Source organism: Anguilla anguilla, chromosome 3 (genome assembly GCF_013347855.1).
Source record: "Anguilla anguilla isolate fAngAng1 chromosome 3, fAngAng1.pri, whole genome shotgun sequence".
NCBI classification, from domain to species: Eukaryota; Metazoa; Chordata; class Actinopteri; order Anguilliformes; family Anguillidae; genus Anguilla; species Anguilla anguilla.
In genome coordinates this window covers 42,299,455-42,324,828 of record NC_049203.1, presented here as the reverse complement: position 1 = coordinate 42,324,828, position 25,374 = coordinate 42,299,455, and the positions used below count along the sequence as shown (strand labels likewise).

The 25,374-nt window shown below is 41.8% G+C and overlaps 2 protein-coding genes across 6 annotated transcripts; one reads left to right on the top strand and one right to left on the bottom strand.

The window, feature by feature from the left end:
- Nucleotides 1-3,116: 3,116 nt before the first annotated feature.
- LOC118222593 (calsequestrin-2-like) lies at nucleotides 3,117-15,831 on the bottom strand. Its single transcript, XM_035408301.1, has 11 exons — nucleotides 15,004-15,831; nucleotides 11,061-11,145; nucleotides 10,679-10,779; nucleotides 9,901-10,012; nucleotides 9,186-9,259; nucleotides 8,107-8,237; nucleotides 7,644-7,689; nucleotides 7,174-7,228; nucleotides 6,730-6,830; nucleotides 6,383-6,457; nucleotides 3,117-5,734 (listed from the first exon to the last, which is right to left on the bottom strand). Exons 1-11 carry the CDS (start codon nucleotides 15,244-15,246, stop codon nucleotides 5,516-5,518), a joined length of 1,242 nt encoding a protein of 413 aa, XP_035264192.1. The 5' UTR covers nucleotides 15,247-15,831; the 3' UTR covers nucleotides 3,117-5,515.
- Nucleotides 15,832-16,437: 606 nt separating this feature from the next.
- poglut1 (protein O-glucosyltransferase 1) lies at nucleotides 16,438-24,314 on the top strand. Of its 5 annotated transcripts, none has more exons than XM_035407910.1 (11): nucleotides 16,438-16,533; nucleotides 17,383-17,473; nucleotides 17,883-18,026; nucleotides 18,394-18,529; nucleotides 18,947-19,068; nucleotides 19,847-19,906; nucleotides 20,535-20,634; nucleotides 21,220-21,278; nucleotides 21,418-21,585; nucleotides 22,501-22,557; nucleotides 22,939-24,314. In XM_035407910.1, exons 3-11 carry the CDS (start codon nucleotides 17,935-17,937, stop codon nucleotides 23,093-23,095), a joined length of 951 nt encoding a protein of 316 aa, XP_035263801.1. In that variant the 5' UTR covers nucleotides 16,438-16,533; nucleotides 17,383-17,473; nucleotides 17,883-17,934; the 3' UTR covers nucleotides 23,096-24,314. The 5 variants fall into 5 exon arrangements, with proteins under 5 accessions (XP_035263801.1, XP_035263804.1, XP_035263802.1 ...); XM_035407913.1 differs by lacking the exon at nucleotides 16,438-16,533 and adding an exon at nucleotides 16,547-16,565; XM_035407911.1 differs by lacking the exon at nucleotides 16,438-16,533 and adding an exon at nucleotides 16,587-16,609.
- Nucleotides 24,315-25,374: the final 1,060 nt, after the last annotated feature.

Below are 25,374 nucleotides of genomic sequence, written 5' to 3'. Positions count from 1 at the left end.
TTCTATTTTGCCCTCGATATATTTTCCCAGATGATGATCTTTCTCTCTGATAATCGGGAGGGGCATTGTGGTTGCATATGTGTGTTATGGTTTATCTACATGCTTCCTCTGTATTACCCAGATGGTCACCCGAGCCTAGCAGGCTCCCCCTGCAGCCAACCCATAACATTCCCTTAATGTTCCTGTAAATGTCCTTGCTTCTTCTGACACAAAGAAACAGAAGACTCCATAGGGACATTGAATATTAGCTAGGCTATGGGCACAGAGAAGAGGGGCAGTTGGTTGTCATGGCTTCTGTTGATGGGTCTTCCTGTATTCTAGTCCCTGCCTGCTTGCCATATTACACCTAATTAAAATGCTGGAGAAACAGCTGGTCCAACACAACCCCTTCATTTGAGCCCCCCATCACGGCCTCTGACCTGAGTTACAGTACACTCATTGGTGCAGCACGTTGAAGATGGAATAGGCTGTCTGCGTTTGTACTGTATGAACAGGTTTGTACTGTATCTCCCAGGTGGAAATTCCAGTCTGTAAACTCTTTCTTTTTTCTTTCTTTCTTTCTTTCCACCCCTTTTTTCCCCTATAGCAGCTCTTTGTCTGTGACCAGCTACTGAACAGAGATGCGTGTCAGTAAAAAGGGAGGGGTCTGTGTGTGTTGGAGGTAATAGCACATTAAGGCGTGTCTGGTTAATTAGCAGTTAATTACTCCACCATCAATCACACCTGACACGATGCATTGCTCCCTTGACAGTGATACATATATTTTTACCCAGACATCTGTGCAGTCTGTGAGGCAGAGAGCACACACAGAGAAGCCTAGTCACATCTTAGGCTCAGGACTGGTTGAAAGATCCTAAGGGGAGTGTCCACTTTGGAACACTCAGTCCTATTCCTCGGGTGCTGTCAGGCCCATGTATTGTGTCCCGTTGTTCACACCGGTCTGTTGAGCAGATGATTATAACCATGGCCATGTCCATTTCTGCGTTTCTCATTTATCGAGGTGACAAGACTGCTTACCTCTGTATGTCAGATAGCCCCTGTGTGTCAGAGAGATTATCTGCTTATGCAAGCCAGCCATTTGTTTGTTTGTATTTGTTTTACCACACGATCAGTGGGGCTCTGGGGCAGCTTAGTGGCAGGGGCTTTATGGGCACTGGCAGAGCATTATCTCTGGGCAGGCTGTGTAATCCAACGCTAGCTATTCCACAGCCGTTCAGAGGAACATACTACACCATTAGGTTAGCACAGATTTTCTATTGTACAAGATATTGTTCTCCAAAGAAGACCATTGCTTATGTGTCCAGTCACTTTAACTCCTTGATGCAACAACACCTCATCTCTATAGCAATGTAAACCTCAGCCAGATGTTACAGGAACATTGGGTGTGTTATCTCTCCTGTCAACAGTTTCTGGGTTACAACTCATGTAGTCTTGAGGTTAATTCTGTAGTTATCGATCATAAGAATTATGCAAATTAGAGGGGCTGCATTGCAAGGTGTAGTGTTACGTCCTCTTGGAATGGATACTGTAACAATCCATTTAATACCATAAGAATTAATGGGGAAGATGAGAGATATGTACTATAGGCTACGCTATTGTCAACACACACACACACACCAGCACATCCATCTGTTTCACTGCATGTTTTCTTACTGTATTCTTCATCACAAACACTTACGTTTTCATAACCTAGAGTAGGTTCTTTCACATTGAACAACAACTCTGTAATTATTCTAAAAAACATTCTCTCTCTATGTATTTTTACAGTCTTACCTTGACACATTAAACAACAATAGATAATTATTCTTAAGTACTTTCTCTCTCTCTTATTACATATTCTTATGGTCTTACCTTGACACATTAAACAACAATTCCTGTATTCTTAAGCACTTTTTAATATTTTTATTTCATGGACATCAATAACAAAATGTGCAGGACTGATTCAACATGAACTGAAAATTGACCTAAATGACATCACAATATGGGATAAAGTAAATTCTTGTATTTTGTGTATTCATTATTTTTTTTTAAAAACCCTGTGAAGTTCTGTTGTATCATTCTGTCTCATCATAATAACAACTGCATTCATTCATAAGAACCAAATAACGCATTAAAAAGCACTATATACAGCAGCATCTACTGCACCTACTATATAGAATGTTCATAAATGCTTATGTCAGCTACCAGAAATAGGCACATAGTACAGTATGTGTCACCTGGTATGTTGTGGCAATGTTCACTTGCTGCATCAGTGAGGACAACATACAACAAGCATATTTTTGGTTTCTTACAAAATAATTTATGAATGTTTATGTAGTGCTTATGAAGGAGTTATGTCGTTGTTATGAAGGCCCATTTACAAAAAGTGTTATTTTCAGCACTTTTTTGGAAAGATTATATGTGTCAAATATGTTGTAATCCTTTGTTTTTCACTTAAAGCATTTACCCACATATGACTACCAGTGTCAGTCATACTTATTTGCAATACAATTTAGTTCCCATCCACTCTATATGTTGTTCTATTTCGAGCACTGCATGGAATCAAGGCTTATACCTCTGAATACATATAAATGAAACAGGCACTCATATTAGATTAATGTGTGGCTGTACTGATATAGCCACAGTCTGTACTATCATAAATATACATGTACATGGATATACATTTTATCTGCATAATTAAGCCCAGTACTGCTGAATTATTCACTTGCGTGTTAATAATTCAACGTTAAGAGGCTGAGAGTCCAAAGCAGAGGAGGAGCTGGAGCTCAGTAAATGAGGGCTCTGACCTCGCTAATGAGCCACTGCCAACACTTAGGAATATCACCCCCCAATGGATCTGCACACATACACATACACTTATACACATGCACTCACATGCACGCACCCACACACAAACATGCACACGCACACACAAACACACACACACACATACACACAGACACACCCACACGCACACACACACAGACACACCCACGCACCCACACACACACACATCCATGCACACGCACACACACACTCACACAGACATGCAAATATGCAAAGGGAAAGAAGTTGAAAACTGCCTTTCTGTCCATGCATGTAATACAACATGTACTATATGAATCAGACAACTGAGCTTCATTGAACTGTTTTATTTAAAAGGAATCAATTTCCTTCATTGGTCACATTCATCTTCATATGCAAATGTTTTGATCCACTTTTAAGTTTATCGTGTATTTCAATAAGTTTTAAAAGTCTCAGTGGTATCTCAGTGGAATAAAATGTAAATAATTCTTGTGCAATGTGCTGACATAAGTTTTCTCTAAAATCAAAATATTTGGAGATTTTTATCCCATTGAAACAGTCTCAGAAAACTGCAAACTAATATTACAGTCTTTGGGGATTTGCTTCCCTCTGCTCTCCATCCAAAGCGGAGTGACAGAATGTGTATCGATTCTTTTCTTCAATTTCATGAAAGGAAAGTCATTTGCAACACTTTCATCTCGTGTTACATGTGTGTAATGCTGGAGTAAGCGGTAAACACTTTCTTTTTAAAAAGCAATAACTGCTATTTCACATATCAGCGATCTATATAACTATACCTTTAACTGGAACAAAATATTATGTAACAAAATTCAAAAGCAGCAGCAGTAAGGGAGCCATAAATTGATGTGGGTTACAGTGTCCTCTGTCAAAGATTCCATCTCACAGGGAGATGGTGACCCAGATTGAGTATATCTCCACTGTCCTTTGTCCTTCGTGCTGATTGACTAACTTATCCACGTGTTAGCTACCTTTTTAAACTCACACAATGACAAAAGCATGGCTAAAGTTGAAATTAGTGGGGGGAAACAAAACAAAAGCTCATTATGCAAAGTTAGGCCCCCGTCAGTAAGGACCACCATCTTTTGTAAGTGATATTATTATACACTCAGTGAAGATGCTATCTATTTGTTAATAATAATATATGAATTATCCTGACACGTGATTCTCTTGCATGTTGCTAGATTAATTGTACTGTGGAGTAAGGCACATGTTTATAGAACAAAGTCAGAGCTACCCAACTTCACCACAGTTAAGTGCTTTAAAATGTACGTTTTGTGTTTTTTTTTCCAGAGGGTGATTGAAGTCAAGAACGATCCCTCAATGATCCCTCAATTTCAGTGAGTGCAAAACCCTATGACTTCAGTTTTAGTGCGGGAGTTTTCAGTGCCTGGACAGAATATAGTAAATTATCAATGAGCCACAGCGACAAGCACATATGAAACAATACGCTAGGTATAAATACATGTAATGTAATGTAACATGCAATGCAGTCCTTGTTGCATCAGTACCAAAGCATTTAAGTTATTTTTTTGTTTTTAAAAGTCTTTATCATTATTAATTTATGCTACAAGAAAATTAGCACAATCAATAGAATGCATAACTTACCAATCATAAATATGACTGTAGGCATGATAGAGTGTAGTCTTATGCATGGGAGGGTGTAGTCTTAGGCATGATAGAGAGTAGTCTTAGGCATGATAGAGTTTAGTCTTAGGCATGGGAGAGTGTAGTCTTAGGCATGGTAGAGAGCAGTCTTAGGCATGATAGAGTTTAGTCTTAGGCATGGGAGAGTAGTCTTAGGCATGGAAGAGTGTAGTCTTAGGCATGGGAGAGTGTAGTCTTAGGCATGACAAAGTATAGTCTTAGGCATGATGGAGTATGGTCGGGATTTTTACAATCATTCGCAGGTAGCATCTTTCAAAATCACAGATTATATAGTAAAATGTCAAAAAAATACCAGAATCATAAATAACCTGGTATAACAACTTTCTCATTTAAAAGCAATGATAAGGAGAGCCTTTATAACCATGGGAAATCTCTGCAGACTTTCCATTCAGTTTAAACTGTCCTTATGTCATTTCTAAATCATAAATCTAAAGCAAACTTGCAGCTGAAGACAGGTATGTACAAAATATACAAAATTCTGAAAAATCATCCGGTCAATGTTGTTTCTGGTATTTTTTCAGTGAAATTGAGGCTCCAGGTAAGTGCAGATTCCATCGTACGAGTCTTCTGTGATGCCTATACTAGCAATCTGAAGAGACAGTTTATCAGTTTAAACTTTTACTTTATGTCCTCTAATTTGGAATGCCCAGTTGTATATGCATGCCCACCGCATTGCTGTGACATCCTCTGGAAACCCAAGAGAGGGCACATTGACACACACAGTCTCCAAAGTGCAACCAGCACTTTTCACTTTGCAGTCTATTAACTCAGTCACACAGCCACTGTGTTATAGGACTGCACCACCTACGCAGCTGGCACAGGCAGAACGCAGGCACCTGATTGGCCAGAGGAGTTGCTATGGTATGCTGAGATGAGAAAACTATGCCAAATAAAACCCATCCCTCCCAGGGCAATGCTATGGCCAAACACATCTCACAGAACTCCTGGCTACAGTCAGCACTGGAAGGGTCAGGGTTCAATTTTGGATGGTGGAGCACATGAAGTTTGCTTGCTTTATCTGGATGTACTACCTGTGAGGCCCAGTTTATAAATTACCATCATCATCATCTTCATCCTCATCGTCATCATCAAAATCACCAATATCATCATCGTCATCGTCATCATCATCAACAGGGACTGGAATGTCATTGTCATCGTCTTCCGTGTTGACCTTTCCAGACAGCACGTCCTCAATCCAGTCCTCCAGCTCCTCCGCACTGGGGAGATGTTCATCGTCCGGCATGTGCAGCCACACACTGTCCGCCTGCGGGTCACAGTGAGGTCATGCTGGAGTTGAAGGTTATAATGGGCCAAATCATAGTCACTTCATTTATTTATTTATTCATTTTATCATACATTTGCCACCCAATATGGGATTCAGTATGTCCAATTTCCACCCTAATTTGGAATGTTCATGTGTGATCCCCGCAGCCAATTCACGAGAGTGTGGACATCCGCGGTTCTCCTCCGAAACATGTAGTCGCCAACTTGTTTCTTTTCACACCACAGCCCACAGCTAAGCTTGCATAAAGCTGAGTTGGAGGAAGACATTTCATATACAGCTTTGGCATATAGTCCACGGTTGCCCAATCCATCAATGGGGGTTGGTAGTGAGTGATGAAACACAGACCCCTAACCAACTGAACCCTCCTGTACCTTGGGCAATGTAATCGCCAATTGTGCATCGCCCTACGGAGCTACTGGCCACAGGTGCCATTGGCATGGTCCGGATTCGATATGAGATAGTGGGGATCATTCATGCACCACAGTTTGGTACTTTAACCGAATAAACCACCCAACAGCACTTAATTTATGATAGATTTAAGGCCACATTGACTTTCCCCAGTCAGGCAACTCAACTCCTTCATATAAAAGCTTGTTTGTCTGATGTTTGATCAATGTTTTTGCTTACATCTGTGACATTCACCACACCAATCTGAGGTTTGAAGAGGTCCACTTTGAAGGTCTTTTCCCAGTATGTAGTCAGCTGCATGAAAGAGGCAAATATGATGCAATCCCATAACAGTATTTACAGTATTGATACATTTTTAACTTATGATGATTGAGCAGAGGAAGGTGTTATTTCCTAATGTAGGGGGGTTGAGTCATACAAGTAATATACAGTAGTTCATTAATATGCAATATGTAATATAATATACACAAATAATTTAAGTTAAACATATCTAAAAGCAAGCCTAAAATACTAAAATAGTGCAAAATACTCTGCAATACTGATGTATTGATCATAATCTCTCTCACCAGGGGGAAATTGTCTGGGTCGATCCACACGATGCTCAGATCTGGATTATGGGTGTTATCCCTCGCCACCTCCTTCAAGATCTCAAGGAACTCAAAACCATCTGGAATATCACATTTGCAGGTTTGAAGCAAATCTTGCCATCGTAGTTTGGAATGTCTATGGCCACTGCACCTGAAGACCGCATTTCATGTGCAGCTAGCACAGGCACAGACTGCCATTGCCCAATCAAACTGTAACGAGGCTGGTGACTCCTTACTGACTGAAACATGCCCACTCTACCTGTATGATGCAATGGCCACAGTCATCACTGACATGGCATTAGCATGGCTGGGAATCGATTCCAGGCTGTGGTGTGCATGAAACTGGCTTGTGTTTTAGCTGGATTCAGGGTTTTGATAAAGTGAAGTGTCCCTTCAATAAGCATATCTTTCATAGTAACTCACCAGGATCTTCCTCCTCAGCAAAAGCAACGATGTGGATTCCCTCCATGTCATCTTCCTGTAGTGGTGAGAGGTCGTTAACATCTCAGACTCTTTCTGGTGTAACCACTTTTAGCCATATTTCCATGGGTTTCTAGCTATTTTGACCTGTTATGCTAACGAAAGACTTGAGGTGGCACAACAACCAATCACGCATCACCCACAAACTGATGAGGAAGCATTTATTTAGCTACCAATATCACAGACTTTATTGACAGGGCATTGTTCAGATCTGAAATGAGCCCGCCCTCGTAAGGATTTCTACATCATACAGTTTCTTTGTTTTTTTTGTTTTTTTCCATCTTTAATTGGAATTAGAATGAGATCATTAAAGCATGCCTACGCTAATCTGGCAGAATGCCAGTGTTCACATATGTAACCAATTTTTGAATGAAGCAAGCCGAAGAAAATGTAGAAAAGAAGGGTCAGCTCACCCAGGTCTCAAACATATCTTTAGCTCGCAGCTTTCGCAGTGTTGGCCTGGAAATATGCACAGTATAGAATCTGACTTACTGCCAAAGAACAGTCAAAAGTACAGTATCCAAAGTTAATAATGCATAAGTTACCAAAAATGTTCCCCTTCTTACATCAGAACGGTATGTTTCCCTATGGAAGGGTACTAGAACTGAATGAACATTTGAATTTTGTTTCCCTTCAAAAGTTAGGATTTTTCTCTTCGGATTCTCATACTTATTCTATGTATTATTTGATATTATTACTTCTGCCAGTCCCCAGCATGCATTTGTTCATTTTATTGTTTTATTGCAGAAGCCTCATTATGGGTTAGTTCAGGTGACTTCCCTGGCAAGCTCACAGTGTGACAAACACGTGCAGTGTGAGCATTCACCATGTACATGTTTATTTGGATACTCACATTTAAGGAAGCTTTTACATTACCTTCTGTGAATTTTGACAAACTCCACAATGTCTTCCTCTAAGTGAGGCTTTCCAGGGATGGTCACGGGTTCGTCCATGAAGGGCTCATAGAAGTCCACCTCGTTCATCTTCAGCGTCAACTCCTTAGCAACCTGCCGTAAACAAAACAATCTCAGCTCACAGAGAGAGAGATCACATGAGAGCCCTTCCTTGAGTCTTCCTTCAATTCACAGAGAGAGACCATAAACTACATTACATTTATTTGCCAGATGCTTTTTTCCAAATTGACGTACATATCGGTCATTGGAACAACTACAAAACATGGACTGCATTCTTTATATAGCGCTTTTATCCAAAGCCCTTTACAATTGATGCCTCTCATTCACCCATCCACACACACCAATGGTGAAAGGCTGCCATGCAAGGTACCAATCAGCTTGTTGGGAGCATTTAGGGGTTAGGTGTTTTGCTCAGGGACACTTTGACACGCCCAGGGGGGAGGATCGAACCGGCAACCCTCCGACTGCCAAACAACCGCTCTAACCTCCTGAGCTATGTCGCCCCCAGATAAGGTACAATACTCATTATGTAACAGTTATCCGTAACCATATATACATTAGGTCTAGTTCACATAGTAAGCATAGGCTAGGTCAGAAAGTTAGAAGGCATGACGACGAGTTACAACATAAAGATAATGATACAACTGCAATATAAGTGCTGGATGGAGATACAAGTGTAACATGAAAGTGCTGCAGGAACAAATTAGAAGGAGTGAAGTGATAAGAACGAGTCTAGATTGAGAGTGTTCTGCAGAGTAGTGATAGTTAGTCCAGGTAAAGTCTGAACAGATGCATCTTCAGATCACGGCTGATAATGGGCAATGACTGAGTGGTTCATAGAGGAATGGGGAGTTTCTTCCACCGCTAGGGAGCTAGAGTGGAGAAGCTCTGTGGTTGGGGCTTTGAGTCTTTATTCAGTTCACAGATAAACCATACCTTTTAGTCAACATTTTAAAACCAAAATGGGTGAATTATGCAGATGTGATATTGTGCTTCTGCGCTCTCTATGTGATAACTGCTGCACATGCAAAAGCCACTCACCCCCTTATCAAAGGTGCCAAAAAACTTAATGTAGGGCTGGAAGTGTTCAGCTGCCTCCTGAAAGGCTCTGAAGTCTGGGAGAGAGAGATGGAGGGGGGAGGGAGAGAGAGCAGGAGGAAGAGAGGAGAGGAGATAAAGAATGTGAGAGGAGAAAGGCAAAGAGAGGAATGAGATTTAATTTGATTTTCAGTCAGGTCAGGATTCTCTGCGGAAAGCCAGGAGACTGGGAAATGGGACACGGTCAGGCGTGGGACCTGCTGTGTGTGCCTGACGTGAGTTTGAATCAAGCCATTGCAGCGCTCTTCTGGGCTGCCTTCTGCTCACTTACAAGCTTGTCTGGATGACTTTATACGGGGCTTTAAGATGACTGCCTGGCCTGATAGTATCACTATTATCATCTTTTTACCCTGATATTTTCTTTCCTTGTATTTTGTAATGCCCTATTGTTTCTGCATGTATGTATTCTGTCAATTTGGGAGAACACAGACCAGTTTGCGCCCTCTCATCCAAAGCCTGTGTGGCCCCTGCAGCCCACCAATTGAGCGGTGCAGTCAATGGGTCAGAGGAGAGCACTTCATGTGCAGCTGGTGCAGACAGACAGGTGGTGCTCAGTTGGCCAGAAGAGCTGCTCTTGAGTAAAGGCACAGGGGCAATCTAGCCCACTACAACCCACCATCCCTGGCCAATCTCCTACCCCCACCCCTCCCTCCCTCACACTCAGAATCCTCGCCCTTGAAGTAGCCAATGAGCCTCGTTTCCTCCTCCATGCGGTCAAAGGCGCGCAGCTCCAAGGCATTGCTGATCAGCTCCACGGGGTCTTCCAGCAGCTAGGGGGCACAAGAGAGCACAAACAGGAGAGTATTATATCAGTTCCTCCCGATGGCACATCAGGGATCCACAGGCTACCTGCTGCCATCAAGGACAGATACGCCTCTCTGTAGTACTGTGTGTGGCTGTAGGGTATACAAGAGTCACTGGGTCTCCTATGTGCACTATAGGTAATAAATAATCACTGCCTCATATACGTGGTTTGGCTTCACTGGGTAGAAACAGACAAATGGGGGAACACTTGTGCTGATGCTGTTTGCATAAACAAAAAGCTGACAACTGTCAAGCTGATGAAGACCTTTGGCTGAAATGTACAGGTGGGTGTACTTCTAAAGCCCTGATTGCAAACTTTGGGGAGGAAATGTTGTTTTTCAGGTGCCAACATGCATGTGAGCAGCAAGCTGTAGCACATCCAGCATCAAGTCCACAAAAATGAATAACAGAGCTACCCCTTTCAGCCTCAATACAGAAACAGACATGGGTGGGAGGGAAAGTACTAGAACATGCATCCTCCCACCCTGTCTATCACCAAATTACAGATGAACTGATGAAACAGCAAAACAACAAGTATCTGACAGGAAAAAAAGAAATGTCTGCCCATATTTCATTTCTCACAGAACGTCCCCTCCCACAACCAAACTCCCACCCTAACCCTCAAAACTCACATCCAGCAGGAACTCCACCAGCGTGTCTGCAGAAAGCTCTCCATCAAACTCAATGACTCGCTCATTTTTGAAGATGTACACACTGCCCTCCTCCTCCAGACCTAGGGAATCACAGAAAGTCTTTAGGGTTCTACAGGGATGCAGACACCAGCATTGCTGGGCCTCAAGATCTGTCTTTGCTTTTCTTTTTAATGGCTGCTGAATTCTTCAAACTGCCTCTTAATGACAGTTATTAATGACAAATTCTGATTGAGTTCTGGCCCGTGAATGCTGATCAATGGCCATGTTCATTGAAATCAAATTACTTTTACATTTTTTGGAGAAGGAATTCAAGAAAATGGAAGTGCAGTGTCATCCTGGGCCCACTGTTTCCGGGGCATACCCAGTTTTTGGGCAACCTTAGCGTCCTCTTGAGAGTCCACCATCCCAAACCCGATGTCCTTGTCCTCCAGGACCTGGGCTGCCAGCTGAGGATGGGAAATAGACAGCTGTGAGAATCAAGCACTCACTAGCCATTACGGAACATTCCTACAACATGTCCACAATGTTGGAGCCACACTATGATGACAGAATACACAGCTAAGAAATTATCTGCTGAATGAATCTCCCTTTTTCATCGATGGAAACTCAGTAAACTGTTCAGTATTAAATCAACTCTGACAGAGTACATGCAATCCTTACTGGACTCATTTGCACCCTGTTATAGTTTGATTAACACTGAGCATTTTACAGTACACTTGTACTGTACCTTCCACAAACCTCTTCCCAGCTTATGTAAAACAGTGATGTGACATATTTACAGTATACTGTATTTAATTTTTCAGATATAAATTGTTCAGATATTTTCCAGTTGGATGCATGTTTTGTTTTTAAAAAGGGAAATTCCACCAGATGGGCTCAAAAGGACAAGGAGAATACAAAAATATAAAAATCATAAAGTCCACTTCCAAACTGAAAATTGCACTCTTTTCTGCAGGTTTCCCCTATTTTCAAATTCTTTTGGTGCAAACATTTCTATTAAAAGTGTTGAGAAGAATGAATTCTCTTTTTCACAGAGTCTGATGTTAATATTTTCAATCTAAACAGTAATTACACATCAAATATCACTTGACCTTTCGTGTTGGAGTTGTATTTACCATGCACATTGTTTATTGGATCTGATGCATGATTCTCGGTTAAGAAGTGGGTCCAATTTTAGATTCAATTCTGTGTATGATTTACTAAGAAACTCGGTGTAATATATTCATATATGAAAGACAGTAGAAGGACACAGTGGATCACAATCATTGGATTTGGCTGACTGGGAATAAAACAGCGATGGGAGAAACTGGGACGGCAGTGAAATAGTTTCACAGTGATCTTTTCCATGAATAGAACCAGAGTGCAATTCCCTCCGTCGAGTCAACAGAGAGAACAGACTGTCAAATACTGACAAGCGATCATAACACGGGTGCTCTAGCATGAACAAAGGGATCGTCCAGCTCTCATATCCGCTAAAAAAAAAAGAAGAAAAAGAAAAGTAAGACTTTTAAACCTTCAAGTCTTTTAAACCCTTCAGAGTAAATCCTTATCGAGGTTTACATGAGTCCAGCTGGGCTCATATATTTAATCAAAATGAATATTAATTTAATGTTAATTTAAAACTCACGATTCCACTAAGCTCAAGGACAATCATGTCTTGATTATTCTCCAGAACTCTTGGAAGTTTGGGATTTGTGCTAGACGGACAGCGGTACAGCTAATTTCGCTGAACAGTCCACAAGCAGAGTTCTCAACATGAGCAAAATGCAGTGAGTAGAGATTCAGGTGGGGGTAAACCTGGGTGGGCAAGATCCAGGTTGGACATGGACATTCAGCATTGAGAGCTAGGCAGGGTGGGCATAGTGAGCTGCTATCGCTTTCAATCAGTTCTCTCCGTTAGCAAATGACACAGAGGCACAATCTCAAGGCAGGCTCATACTTATAATATAGCCCATTGTGTCAGGCAGTAAGCAGGCAGTTGTTTGAAAAAAGGTGTTTTTAAGGAACACAAGTGAACATTCACACTGATGAACACTGGTTGAGCCTCAGGAATATATGGCTGATATGCCTTTTCCATAAATAACCTCCTGCCAGACTTCTTTGCTCTATAACGCCAGGTTGTGTCACCCAGTTGTTCCCAAACTGCCCAAGCCCAAGACCCACTTAAGTCTATTTCCTATGACCCACCTTTTATTAGAATGCAATCTAACATATGTCAGAAAATTAAAGCATGTAATGTAATGTAAAGAATGTAAAAACTGCCGCATGTCCAAGGTAACTTGTGTAATTCATATTTACAGACCAAGAGTTCAATCTGAGAGGTGGCAACATTTATAGAAATTGTAATATACCAAGAAAGTTGTTTTTTCACATGCTGTATCCCACAAGCAACCTCAGCTCTTTCCACAACCCATCAGTGCGTGCTGTTCCGTACTTTCACACATCCCAGTTACAGCTCTTCCAGGGTCTTGCCCCCCAGTGGGGAATTGAGGTAACTACACCTGTCAGAACCGCAGTCACTGCCTGTCTTCTGAAGGGGACTGAAAGCCACTTCTTCAAATTGAATCTTAATTCCCACAGCCAAGCCCTACCAGCCTCTGCCCCACACTGTTATATCAGCTCCCTTACACCCGCTCCCCCCATTCTATCTGCTACATCTGCCCCCAGTTCTCCTGCTCTCTATGTAGCTCAGATTTCTTAACCTTCAGCCAGTTATGATAAACACAAATTAACATTCGTTAAGTGGTGGTACTGTTAACTTCCATATTTAGCCGTTGCATGATTATAATTTCCTCTGATTAAGAATCGTATAATATTATTCCTCATATTATGCAAATTATTGTTTTCAGTTAGCTTATTCATGTAATCTTTATCATCGCCAATAAATATTTACTGTATCCTTTATTTCTAAACCATTGTCATGTCTATGTTTTTCACTAAGTTGGACTCTACAGATATACAGAATTTAGATCGGTTGTTGAACTCAGTTGTTATGAATAAACCTGACCAAACCTCACTACAGTTTTATACAATAACATGGTTTGCTTTAATTGTGTTACAACAGTGGCTCTCAATGCTTTTCCTAGAGATTGTAAAAAATCAATTTCATTCACAGGTCATCAAGGGATTTCTTGTGAACCACTGCACTACAGATTCATTCTGTATTTATTCTGCATTCGTTATTATATGCATAGCTCAGTAAGTCCCTCTGGAAAGGTAGGTCTATAAATTAATAAATGTAATGTAAAATGCTCTTGTGGTGTGAAATTTTGCACTTTCAATGTAAGTAATTAACTCAAAAATGGAGGTGATACCTCACGCAGGGGAAAAGCCTGGCACAGTGGCTATAACTTGAAAGGTTTCTCAGTTCAAAGAAGATTCTGTTTACTGAATTTTCCCTGCAACCACGCAACTGAACTCCTTCCACGTCAATATATGCAAAATGAACAAAATCTACAGTGTGCTCTATATTGGAAAGTCTGTTCCTGCTTCTATAACTAAACATGTACATAAAAGATGTCAGCCATATTTACAACACAGCCAGGACAAGCACATGATGCTATAAATTTAAGGACAGGTAGAATTCACATAAATATCCCCTGGCTGGGGTCATACCACACAGCTGCTGAACACAGCACTTGACCTTGAGAACAAACTTTGAAGCTTTGAGTCTCTGCGGTATTTCTGTGCAACTCGTTCACATCAAATTACATTAACCAGACAAAAAAGATCATCGGGAATGGTTCATAAAGGCTTGAAATTAGGACTGTACATTGGGGGTTTAGGATGATCTCTCCAGAGATCAGGGTCCACTCTAAATTGCAGCACGATAGTATGTCGGGAGCATTTGACTGAGACCTCAAACATCCCCCACCTGCGAGGACTGCATAGCGCATAGCGATTCTGTCCATGTTGTTTATTGTAACTGGGGCTGGAGCAGTAAATAGTTTTACATAATTCAGTTTGATTTGTCTGTCAAGCAAGTTCGGACTAATCCGTGGCTGTTATCCTTTCCTGGCACCCGCAACCCCTATCATATACCTCTAGCATTCCTTCCCTCACTTATGCTCTTATAGTTTCCCCTGCCTCCCATATCTACCCTTACCCCAACCCCGCATATTGTATTTGCTCCAATCACTACCCCTGCCCCACACTCATACCCCCAATATCTATCCCTACCCTTCCTGCTCTATCTGCTCTTGTTCCTACACCCCTTGATATATACCCCTACCCCTCCTGCTACATCTGTCCCTGCCTCTCCTTCCCCTGTCTCTACCCTATATCAGCCCCCCAAACCCCCTTACCTCCAGCACCAGCTGGGCCATCTGATACTGCTTCTGCAGCTCCTTGTCGAAGCCAAGGGGCTCATGGTAGAAAAGGCACAGCATGTCATACCGCTTCAGGGCCTTCTTGTAGTTCTTCTCATTGATGTTGATCACCCGTTCTTTTCCGTCAAAGCTGGGGAACTCCAGGCCCTCCTCAGCCAGGCTGAGAGAGGCTAAGAATGGGACCAAGCAGGGCAGAACACAGAGCCACGGGGCCTTCATGTTGTCCTCCAAAAACAGATCCAGTGAGGACAAAGAGATATGCCCCTAAACTGAAAGGGAGGTGGGGGAGAACTGAGCGCAATGGGGTTTATGGGAAAAAAAGGATTGAAAAATAATTGGAAAAAGTAATTGAAAAAATAAACCGGCAGCACTTGGATCTGTACTTCCTCCTGATCTTATTCTGCTCTGTTTCCACTCCTCCAGCTGCTGAAGACAAATAGCACCCCCACCGTTGTTCTCTCTCTCTCTCTCTCTCTCTCTCTCTCTCTCCTCCCACCTACCTCTTGTTTGACATGTGACAGGGAGAGAAGACAGGAGGAGAAAGAAGAGACAGGCAGGAATTAGGATGTGGGCATGCGGGTTCTGGATGCCCATCTCCCTGCTTTTGACTCGCAGTCCTACCAGATGTAAGTCCTGAGTGACACAGTGACACAAAGGCCACTGAAAGAGAATCAGAGGCATCAACACCACTGTCACAATCCACCGTCATCCTTTTGTCCCTTTCCATCGTACCTCACCCTTCCTTTACGTTTTGCGAGTTTATTCATTTTACTTTTGTCAATGTCAAGAACATCTTCGCCTTCCTCGTCTTCCTCTTTCAATCCCTGTATCTGTTTGAACCAATATTATACTGTCTAATTTACACACATGCTGAATTTCATTTGTGCACTAAAACACCTCCAGAAAACATTGGGTATTTCTACATAAATAAACTGCCCTTGAGTCTGCAAAGCTCCAAGTATGCAGCCCACTTATTAAGACAAAAAGGACACAAAAACCCTATTTGAGATTCACAGAGGTTGAGTGCAGACGCTGTAAATAGATTTTACAATTGGGGATTTAGAGGATGATTTGGTGGGGGGGCGGGGGGGGGGGGGGGGCTGCTGGGAGACGTTAATTAGTGCCTTAATTAGAATGAGACATGTGACAGTATGGCAGCACCGCAAACGGTCTGGCCCAAAATGAATGCATCTGAAACAGCACCTGGATGATTGTTTGAAAAAAGCAAGTACCACAACAGCTAAAGCATTATAAGCCTACTGTGACTACTAGGTCAGTACTCAGCACCAATAGGCTGTTCAGGCAGACAATAAAACAATGTTACAATTAGGCCAATGTGTGCAATCATGGAGGGAAACTGATTAACTTTAACAAGGATTTACACTTGTGTGGATGACCCATAAACTACAGATGTCAGTCTTTTCGGCCTTTAAATACATGCTTCAGTTTAATCAAATGAAACTATAACACCGCTCATGAGATGACATATTTTTGAAATCTAAATCGGTCAGTTGTGCGCATCTTTCATTGATATTACGGTAACTTTTCTTCGCGCTGAGGAAAACTTTTCAGACCTGACTAGGTGCTTGCCGATCGTACGGTTCAGTTTGTTGTAGACCACTGAACTGTTTTTGTAGACTTACGAAAAATGGAAGCGTTTGTATGGCTAAGGTTACTGTTGCCTGTTCTGACGCTACATTTTTGTGGGGTCAGTTTCAGCGTGGCGGAGACAGGTAACCTCATCTTGCCGACAGTCAATTCTGAGAGCTAATTCCGTGGTCACAGTGTGACCGTAGTGAACTGTTACCCATTCATTGAGATAGGTAATGTTAGCTAGCTAGCAAACTATATCATTAGCTAAGTATGCAATGGATGGATGCCGACAATCTTCAGCACGAATAGTTTGATAGCTTGCAGGCTGACTTGACTTAGCTACCGAAACGCACCATGCTTTAAAAAAAAGAAAAAAGATTTTAAGTTATTTTCAAATAATAATGCTGGAACTGTGGATAGCTTAGAAACGAAAGGGAAAAACAAGATATTGTCCACTCCACTTGAATTTCTGTGCAAAGAGTTCATACTAAAAGAAAACTTATGTGCACAGTAACGTAGTCATACTGTTGCACTTCTCGCACGGAGAGGGCACCGTGTATTTACGCGTTCACGCAGATCTGATTGATCCGCATCCTTTATCAATTATGAAGTGAAATCGTTTAAAACTGTGCACCATCCAGTGTATTTTTCCTACGACAATGGTGTGGGTGTTGTGGATCTGTTCAGGTTCATCGCACTCCATTCCCTCCCGCATCCACATGATCATAAAAAGCCACTAACACCCAGTGCTTATGTTCACAGGCGGAAGGTGGGAAAAGTACATCGACAAGATCACGCAAGCCACGCGGACATACAGGCCTTGCAGCCCACACAACTGCAGCTGCCACCTCAGGTAACTGGCCAGGATAACGGACGCCCCAGGCTTACATCTTTTGTCATATGATTATTTGTCTTTATTATTATTATTCCACAGCTGATTTTTTGAAATAGATATCTCTTATATTTTTTCACTGACTCCAAAATTCTATATAGTTACTATAATTTTCTACTTTCATTTCAATACATGTGCAGCATTTAGGAGTGTTCTGTTACTTGTTTCCTTGGGCTGTCCTTCAATCTGTTAAACTGAGATAATGTGACTGGGCTGGATTCAGAACCGACAGACCTTAAATTGTTTCTACATGCTACTTGACCAACACCATTGTTTGATAATGGGGCAGTGGGCCGTTCTTCAGTAACGTTCTTCCTTCGTCCACTTCTCCACCCGTCCTTACACAAACACTTGTCTGTTTGTGGGACAGGGTCCTGCATAATGACTTGCGGACGTTTCGGGACGGGGTGTCGGAGGAGGTGATGGGTGACACGGTTCGGCGGGGCATAGGAACGCACTACCAGGTCATTGAGCACAAGCTGTACCGAGAGCAGAGCTGCATGTTCCCTGCACGGTAAAGACCAGTGAACATGTGCTCGTTTTTACACACCATTACTTCCTCTTACCTCACCGTTCTACTGCAGTTCTCTCCTCCTCTCTGTGACCTTTTTGATTCCTCCCTTTGTTGTTCTCATTCATTTTCCAGTTCTCTGCCTGTGGATGGTTTGCCTCCCATTCCTGTATAATTCTTATGACATTGTTTTTGTTCACCCTTTACGTGTGAGACAGTTTTGCTTCCTGTTGTAGTGTGTAGCACTGGTCTGTTCCTCCTCTCTCTATGTAGCAGTATTTGATTTCATCTGAATGTTTTTGATCAATCCTGGTCCTCGGCCCTGGCCTGGCCCCGCCCTGTGTAACTTGTTTCCACCGCCCCTGCACAGGTGCAGTGGGGTGGAACACTTCATCCTGCAGGTGATCGACAGGTTGCCAGATGTAGAGATGGTGATTAACGTGAGGGACTACCCTCAGGTACCCCACTGGGTGCAGCCAGTGCTGCCAGTCTTCTCCTTTAGTAAGGTCAGTATGCGTACACACACATAAACACACTGTATATTCACACAAACACATAGCATTTATGCACAAACATATGCAGCACACGCATAAATACACTAGACATTCACATTCATACAGTTGGATGCGCACTTACAAACATGCATGCATACACATGTGTAAACGCACTATGCTGTACATTCACACACGCACAGTCAGATTTGCTAACACATGCATACAAACACTGTTTACCCCATAAATTGGGTAAGTCCTCCAACCTGTACGCATTGTCGCCTGGTTTTTAAGTACGTAAAGTGGAACATAATACAATGCAAGATGGCTTTAGTGATCCCTTTAGGGGCAGTTTTATTTTGGGCTGGGAGGGAAAGTGTACAAACATTCAGTTACAGCAGAAATACACTGCTCTCTCATGCCTTTCTGCAGACGCCTGATTACCAGGATATCATGTACCCCGCCTGGACGTTCTGGGAGGGGGGCCCGGCGGTGTGGCCCATATACCCCACGGGACTGGGCCGATGGGATCTGATGCGGGATGACCTGAAAAAGTATGCATCTTATCCTTTAGGACAGTGGTTCTCAAACTCAGTCCTGGAGACCCCTGCATATGCTGGTATTCGTACCAACCACAATTGCAATCCAAGAATTTTAACAAGCTGTTCATTTTTCTTAATTGCACTTTTTATGATTTGAGGGATTATGTACCCTCTTAAGCCACATTATGAAATAGCTGTGCATGCCATGACGAATGAAAGTCCCATATTGTCACTGTGCTGTATTGCAAATTATTACATTGAGAGGCAAAAATGTTTTTAAACTGAACAAATTAAAGACTGAGGTGAATTAGCAGGCTCCTAATTGGTGAAAGTGTGGTCACATGGCCGCTAAAACTAACCATTTGGTAGCTAATGAAGAATTTTAAGACCGAGCAAATGATAAAAAGCCTGCATTGTGTTAACAAGTTTTAAAAAACTATGAAAGAACTTTCATGTGTTCAAAAACCTAAATTAAGCTAAATTGGCTGTAGCAAAAACCAGCAGACACAGAGGTCCACAGGAACAAGGTTGAGAGCCACTGCTTTAGAACACATAGAGTGCAAAGCACATACACTGTTTAGCCTTTTAGATATTAAAAAATGGTGCTAAAGGTTAAAGTTACATCAGTCAAGGCACACATAAACAAAACATAAAAACACAAAGGTGAAGATCTTGTTCAGCAGCTGCTGATTCTTATTTTTAGTCTTCTGCGGTTTCATGGGTGGTTTGAAACAAAGTTTTGGATGTCATGTCCTGTGAAGGTTCTCAAGGCTGTTTTTCTCTCGTGAAGGTCAGCAGCAGAGTGGCCATGGCGGATGAAGGAGTCCAGAGGATTCTTCAGAGGCTCCAGGTCACTCTTTACTCTTCTCCTGTCTTCTTCATATTCTATCTTTCTGTCCTGCCCAAGCTTAGAGGGCTGAGTGTCTGTTTCCTCTGACTGTAGATTCTTATTTTCTCTAATACTTGCATCATATTCTTACCCTTGAGCTTTGCTATTTGATAAAGTCCATGTCAGATCATTGCCAATGACTGTGATTGGTTGTGAGATTGTGTTCTGTTTTTAAGCCTCCTTCTTCCTTTGTGCTCTGCTCTGACCTTTTGGTTGGTTGAGTAACTGAACAGTTGTACTAGTTTTAGTTGAACTGGGCACAGTGTTGTTATTGTATAGTAACTTGTTTGATCAGGTTTGCAGAGGTAGGTAATTGGGCAGAAGACAAACTACAGTGTGTGTAAATTGTAAAAGACTCCAGTTGGTCAAGAAAGGGCAGTTCGTTGTATTAACACTAATTGCATTTTGAGTTGAGGGTGGATCAGGAGTAGTTTTGACACTGGATATCCAGTTCATCACTACCATGTATCCAGTTGTTGATGGGTTGATGTTAGGTTTTAGGTTCATGTGTTAAGTTGATGTCGGGTTAATATTTGGTCTGATATTGGGTTTAAGCCTGGTCCCTGTGTCTCATTACTTCTGATCTCAGGACCAGCCCAGAGCGGGATCCTCTAGTCCTGCTATCCAGAGAGGCGCCAGAACTTGTGGATGCAGAGTACACCAAAAACCAGGCCTGGAAGTCTGAGAAGGTAATTCTAGGGTCACTGGTAATGTCTGTCAGTGTAAGACCATGGTTCAGATGTGGGAAGGGCAAAAATTATTGGTAAACCTTGTTCAGGTCATGTTTGTTTTTGTCATGCTGGGTACATATCTTGCCGCTTCACCTTACTACAGAGATTACAATGGTGCCCATTGTGAGCCAGTTCGAGTCTTATTCTAATCAGGTTATTGCCCCACTCACAGGCAGCTTCCACTTAGTGCACCTACCTGCCTCTTGTGAGATCTGAAATGGGTCACACTGCTACACAATGAGAGATATGCTTTCATCTCTGTTTTAAAGCGCCTGCAGGGTTCTTTTATCTTCACACTGTTAGCATCATCAGCACTAGCAGAAGCAAGCTGAGACTGAAGATGGTGGGTTCATGTTTTTGTGTTGCTACTTAAGGGGTCTTTGTGTAGGCCTGAGAGGGTCTATGCGTATGCCTGGGGCAGTGGGTGTATTCACGGTCCTGTGCCAACAGCGACCCCCAATGTGAAGTAAAATGTGTTTCTGAAGAGGAGCCTTATCTCCCTCTCCTGCCCTACCCCACCACCCCCTGCCCCCACACACACAGGACACGCTCGGGAAGCCCCCCGCCAAAGAGATCCCGCTGGTGGAGCACTGCAGATACAAGTAAGAAAACCCAAAGATCTCCCATCCCACCAGATTTCACAACGGAAGTCTTAAATTACCATCAATGATGAGATGATAATACATGTATTTATGCAATACAGTGCTACTGTTATGTATGTATGAATGTGTGCTACACCAGGTACCTATTTAACTTCCGGGGTGTAGCAGCCAGTTTCCGCTTCAAACACCTCTTCCTGTGTGGGTCACTGGTGTTCCACGTGGGGGAGGAATGGTTGGAGTTCTTTTACCCCCAGCTGCAGCCCTGGGTTCACTACATCCCTGTCAAGCAGGACCTGTCCGACCTCAGGTATTCTCACCTGTAATTAACTCCGCCCACCACCAAAACCAGACGCCCCCTGTCCCGTTTCACCTATTCTAACCTTCAGCTGGTACCTTGCTTGTACCACCTCAGCTTACCTGTACGTGTTTTACCCTTGTTGTGTTTACTTATTAGCACCTGTGAAACTCTTAGCCTGGGTCAAATATAATCATTATTGGGATTTTAAAGCAATAAAAGACAGAAATAAAATGTAAAATAATGCAAAAATATATATTATTCTTATTTAACTTTCAAAGAATATATACAGTATGTACAGTAAGTGTCACATTGTTTGTGAAAAAGATGTGATTTATATAAAATTCACTATAATGAATGTATTCGGTGTATAAATAAACCAGGTGTTTATGCCATAGATTATACATATTTACTGCTTTGAACTGACATTCACAATTATTTGTTATCTGTGTCTTATTATATTAAAAGAAACCGTATAGCCAAAAGGCAAAACGCAAATACAGATAATGAAGAACAAACAGAAACAAAAAACAAGAACCAAATTTACAGTACTCTGGTTAGCCACTGGTTATGAAATGCATCTCTCAAAAGTGCCATTTCACTTGAACTAAAAGTCATTTTGACCCTAACCGAACACAAGGGTTAAATGGGTCTACCTGTCACTATTTCCATTCCGCTGATTTAAACTTATCTACTCAAGCTCAAAGAACAGGCCTAAATTGCACAGAACAAGGAATCTATGGCATGTCCTGGTAAATGCACAGTAAACTTCCTTCACGTCTTAATGGGTTATGAACGTAGATGTGGGTAAAGCATAATTATATGTGTGTGCCCTCCATCAGGACGTTAGGTTCTGCATTTGAGGTCTTTTCAGGACCGCGCCCCCAGGTTTAATCACCATGATGATGTGATTATCTGTATCCCCAGAGAACTGCTCCAGTTTGTGAAAGAAAATGACGACATTGCACAAGAAGTGGCCCGAAGGTAATAACAGTTAAGCGCATAATACCTCATCCACTGTTTCCTCCTGTGATCTGTAGTTGCAGAAATAACATTATAACTGACATAAAGCGGCTGATACAGTACTTGGAATGGGATAATTGTGGGATAACCATGTATTCAAATCTTATTTTAAAAGCCTGTGATTGGCTGTCAGTCCCGACAGTGCAACATCGTGGGTTGTTACATGAATAATGCTACCTGGCAGCTGGGTATTGGTGGGCCAGATGGGTCAACGCGGATAGCCTTAGGCATGTGATGTATTTGTGCATCTTTTTGTCTCGCTGTGCGGGAGCATAGATAAACTGTGAGTTTGGAAGTTTTGAGCATCACTTAGCAAACTGCACTTCCTCTCCCATTCCCCAGGGGTCAGGATTTCATCCTGGAGCACTTGCGCATGGAGGACGTGTCGTGCTATTGGGAGAAGCTGCTGACCGATTTCAGCCATCTGCTGAAGTATCAACCCAAGAGGAGACCCGGTTACAGCAAGATCACCCGCAAGCCAGAGAAATGGGAACTGTGACCCAATGCCATGGGCCTCACATAGATCTCTCTCCCCAAGTCTGTTCAGTGTACATTTCTTTCCCAGTGTCATCTGCTAGCTCAGAGTAGATCTTATTCCAGGAAAATTGCTCAATCAGTAGATCTCTCTCTCCAGAATATAGGCTAAGTGTAGATCCCTCTCCCCAGACTATAGCATTGCACCATCATCATGATTACCACGTTTTTGTTTATGCTGATTATTAAGTCACCCAGATGCGATTTTGCCATTGATTGAAATGATAGTAGCTGGACTGAAGTCATGCATTTTTGTGGGGAAAAGATGGCGAAATGTATACTAATTGTTTGTAAGTAAGGCTCCCCTTCTGTTTACAATCCAGTCAAAATGGATGTGTGTGTGTGTGCATGCGTGCGTTGTGTACACTACCTTTGAGTGAAAATGGTGTTTTCAGAGAGCTGTTTGTATGTGTGTAAGGGAAGAATGCTAATAACACTGAGCTCAGTATATTCCCGGAACAGTATGGGTGTTAAAGGGGAAAGGTCAGCATGCCATAATTAGTAATAATTTTTTTAATGTTTTGTTGTCCTACTGAGCTGTATGGCCAGCTGGAATGCAAAAACAGGACAAATTTGGCTCTGCAGGATTTGGGAAGAGTTGTATCTGGATTGTTTCATAATCATGGTTTGTAAAACTTTGGTATAACCTTAGAAGAGCTGAGCAAGAGCTGTTTGCAGAAAACATGAAGATAAAACGGGTAAGAGAAGGGGGGGTACTGGTACTGTCTAACTGAATATCGAATATGTTGTAGTATTCCTAGTGTAATTGTTTGTTAATATGTTCCTGGTGACTTTGAGTCCTCAAACAAACTGACTATAGTCAGGCGTTCAGTTGTGCTTGTCCTTATACAGTGTTTTTGGGGTATGCTCAAATTTCAGAACTTCAGTTATGTATTGACCAAAAAGCAAGGGGAATGCTAAAAACAAGAAATAGCTGCTATATTCTGATGCTGGTTGAACCAGGGCAAATTGTGGCAAATGTGTACAGTTGGAGTCACGGGAGGTGCTGCCTTTATGTCTGTTATACTCTGTCTTGCAACAGTTAAAAATGAATTTACAGAATAATTTACTGCTCTTCTTTTTAAAACATGTACAAGATGTTTGAGGCAAATATCACCAAACTTGGAGTGTGATACAGTGAACTTGGAATGTTTTTAATTAAGAAGCAAAAAAAAAACAATAACCATGTGCTTAATTTGTTTACAGGTATCATAATTTTAAAATCTAAGTATCTTTTTACTTACTGTAGGATTTGATTGTAAATTGTCACATTGATTTTTCATATTCCTTGTCATTAAAGCACATTTATAAATTTGTAACCCATGGCTGCCGGTTTCATTTACTTGTTTATTTTTTATCTTCATAATTGATGTTAAGGCATGTATATGATGGCCAATGTAAAAATCCCATCTAGATATTTTTGTTGAAATGTGGCTGTGGTTGTGGTTTGCTTCGAGCATGCTCTGTCTGAATGGAGATGTGGTCTTGGGGAGGGTCTTTGCGTGTTGCATTATTTGCTTTGCACCCTTATCCAAATCATATTACACTACTTGCATATTTACATACTGCCAATTTGTGCAGTTTGGTATTTTTGCCAAAGCACTTCTGGTTACGTACCCTGCTCAAGGGTACCAAAGCAGTGCCTCACCTAGAATTTTAACCTGAACCTGTAGTTAAGGAGCAGTTAATTATCTGCTCTATAATGATGCAGCTAATGTCATTACTGGTTTTTTGGATGCTTTACTTAATGTGGGAAAAGCCAGCAACTTGGATATCTAAGGCATAATTTAGTTTCACTTTACAGGCTACAGTAAGAGAGCCATTTATTTAGAAATCAACTATCTTTAATTCTTTAATAGTTTGTTCTCTTATTTAATTTGTGCCAGTTAGCTGGTGCTCCTAAAGAAAGGGTGTTCCTGTCATTTTATGATTTGTAGTCTTTTCCTGAGAAATTCTATTATAGGGTGGTTATTTTACTTTTCCATGTGATGAGGTTTCGGCACCATCGAGTTGCTGTGAAGGTGGAGGCATTATCACTTGGGGACTATAATTGACAAAACAATAACTGACCACGTCTCGCCTATAATTTTGTTTTATTTTATCTTAAAATTTGGCCCAACTTTGAGGACTGCAATAAGGTGACTATAAGTACAATGATTATCTTTGACATAATGCTGTAACAAAAACTGATGTGACTTTGCTGATGCATGCCCCCTGTATACTCGGGTAAATTCCAGGCGATGT

Coding starts and splice junctions, on each gene's coding strand:
- LOC118222593 (XM_035408301.1), bottom strand. CDS start 15,246: ATGAAGGCCCCGTGGCTCTGTGTTCTGCCCTGCTTGGTCCCATTCTTA. Junction 9,260..9,900: donor CAAGGGCGAGGATTCTGAGT/GTGAGGGAGGGA, acceptor TCTCTCTCCCAG/ACTTCAGAGCCTTTCAGGAG. Junction 5,735..6,382: donor GTGTGGTGAATGTCACAGAT/GTAAGCAAAAAC, acceptor TGTGACCCGCAG/GCGGACAGTGTGTGGCTGCA.
- poglut1 (XM_035407909.1), top strand. CDS start 16,676: ATGGAAGCGTTTGTATGGCTAAGGTTACTGTTGCCTGTTCTGACGCTA. Junction 19,069..19,846: donor ATGCGGGATGACCTGAAAAA/GTATGCATCTTA, acceptor TCTCTCGTGAAG/GTCAGCAGCAGAGTGGCCAT. Junction 20,635..21,219: donor AGGCCTGGAAGTCTGAGAAG/GTAATTCTAGGG, acceptor CCACACACACAG/GACACGCTCGGGAAGCCCCC.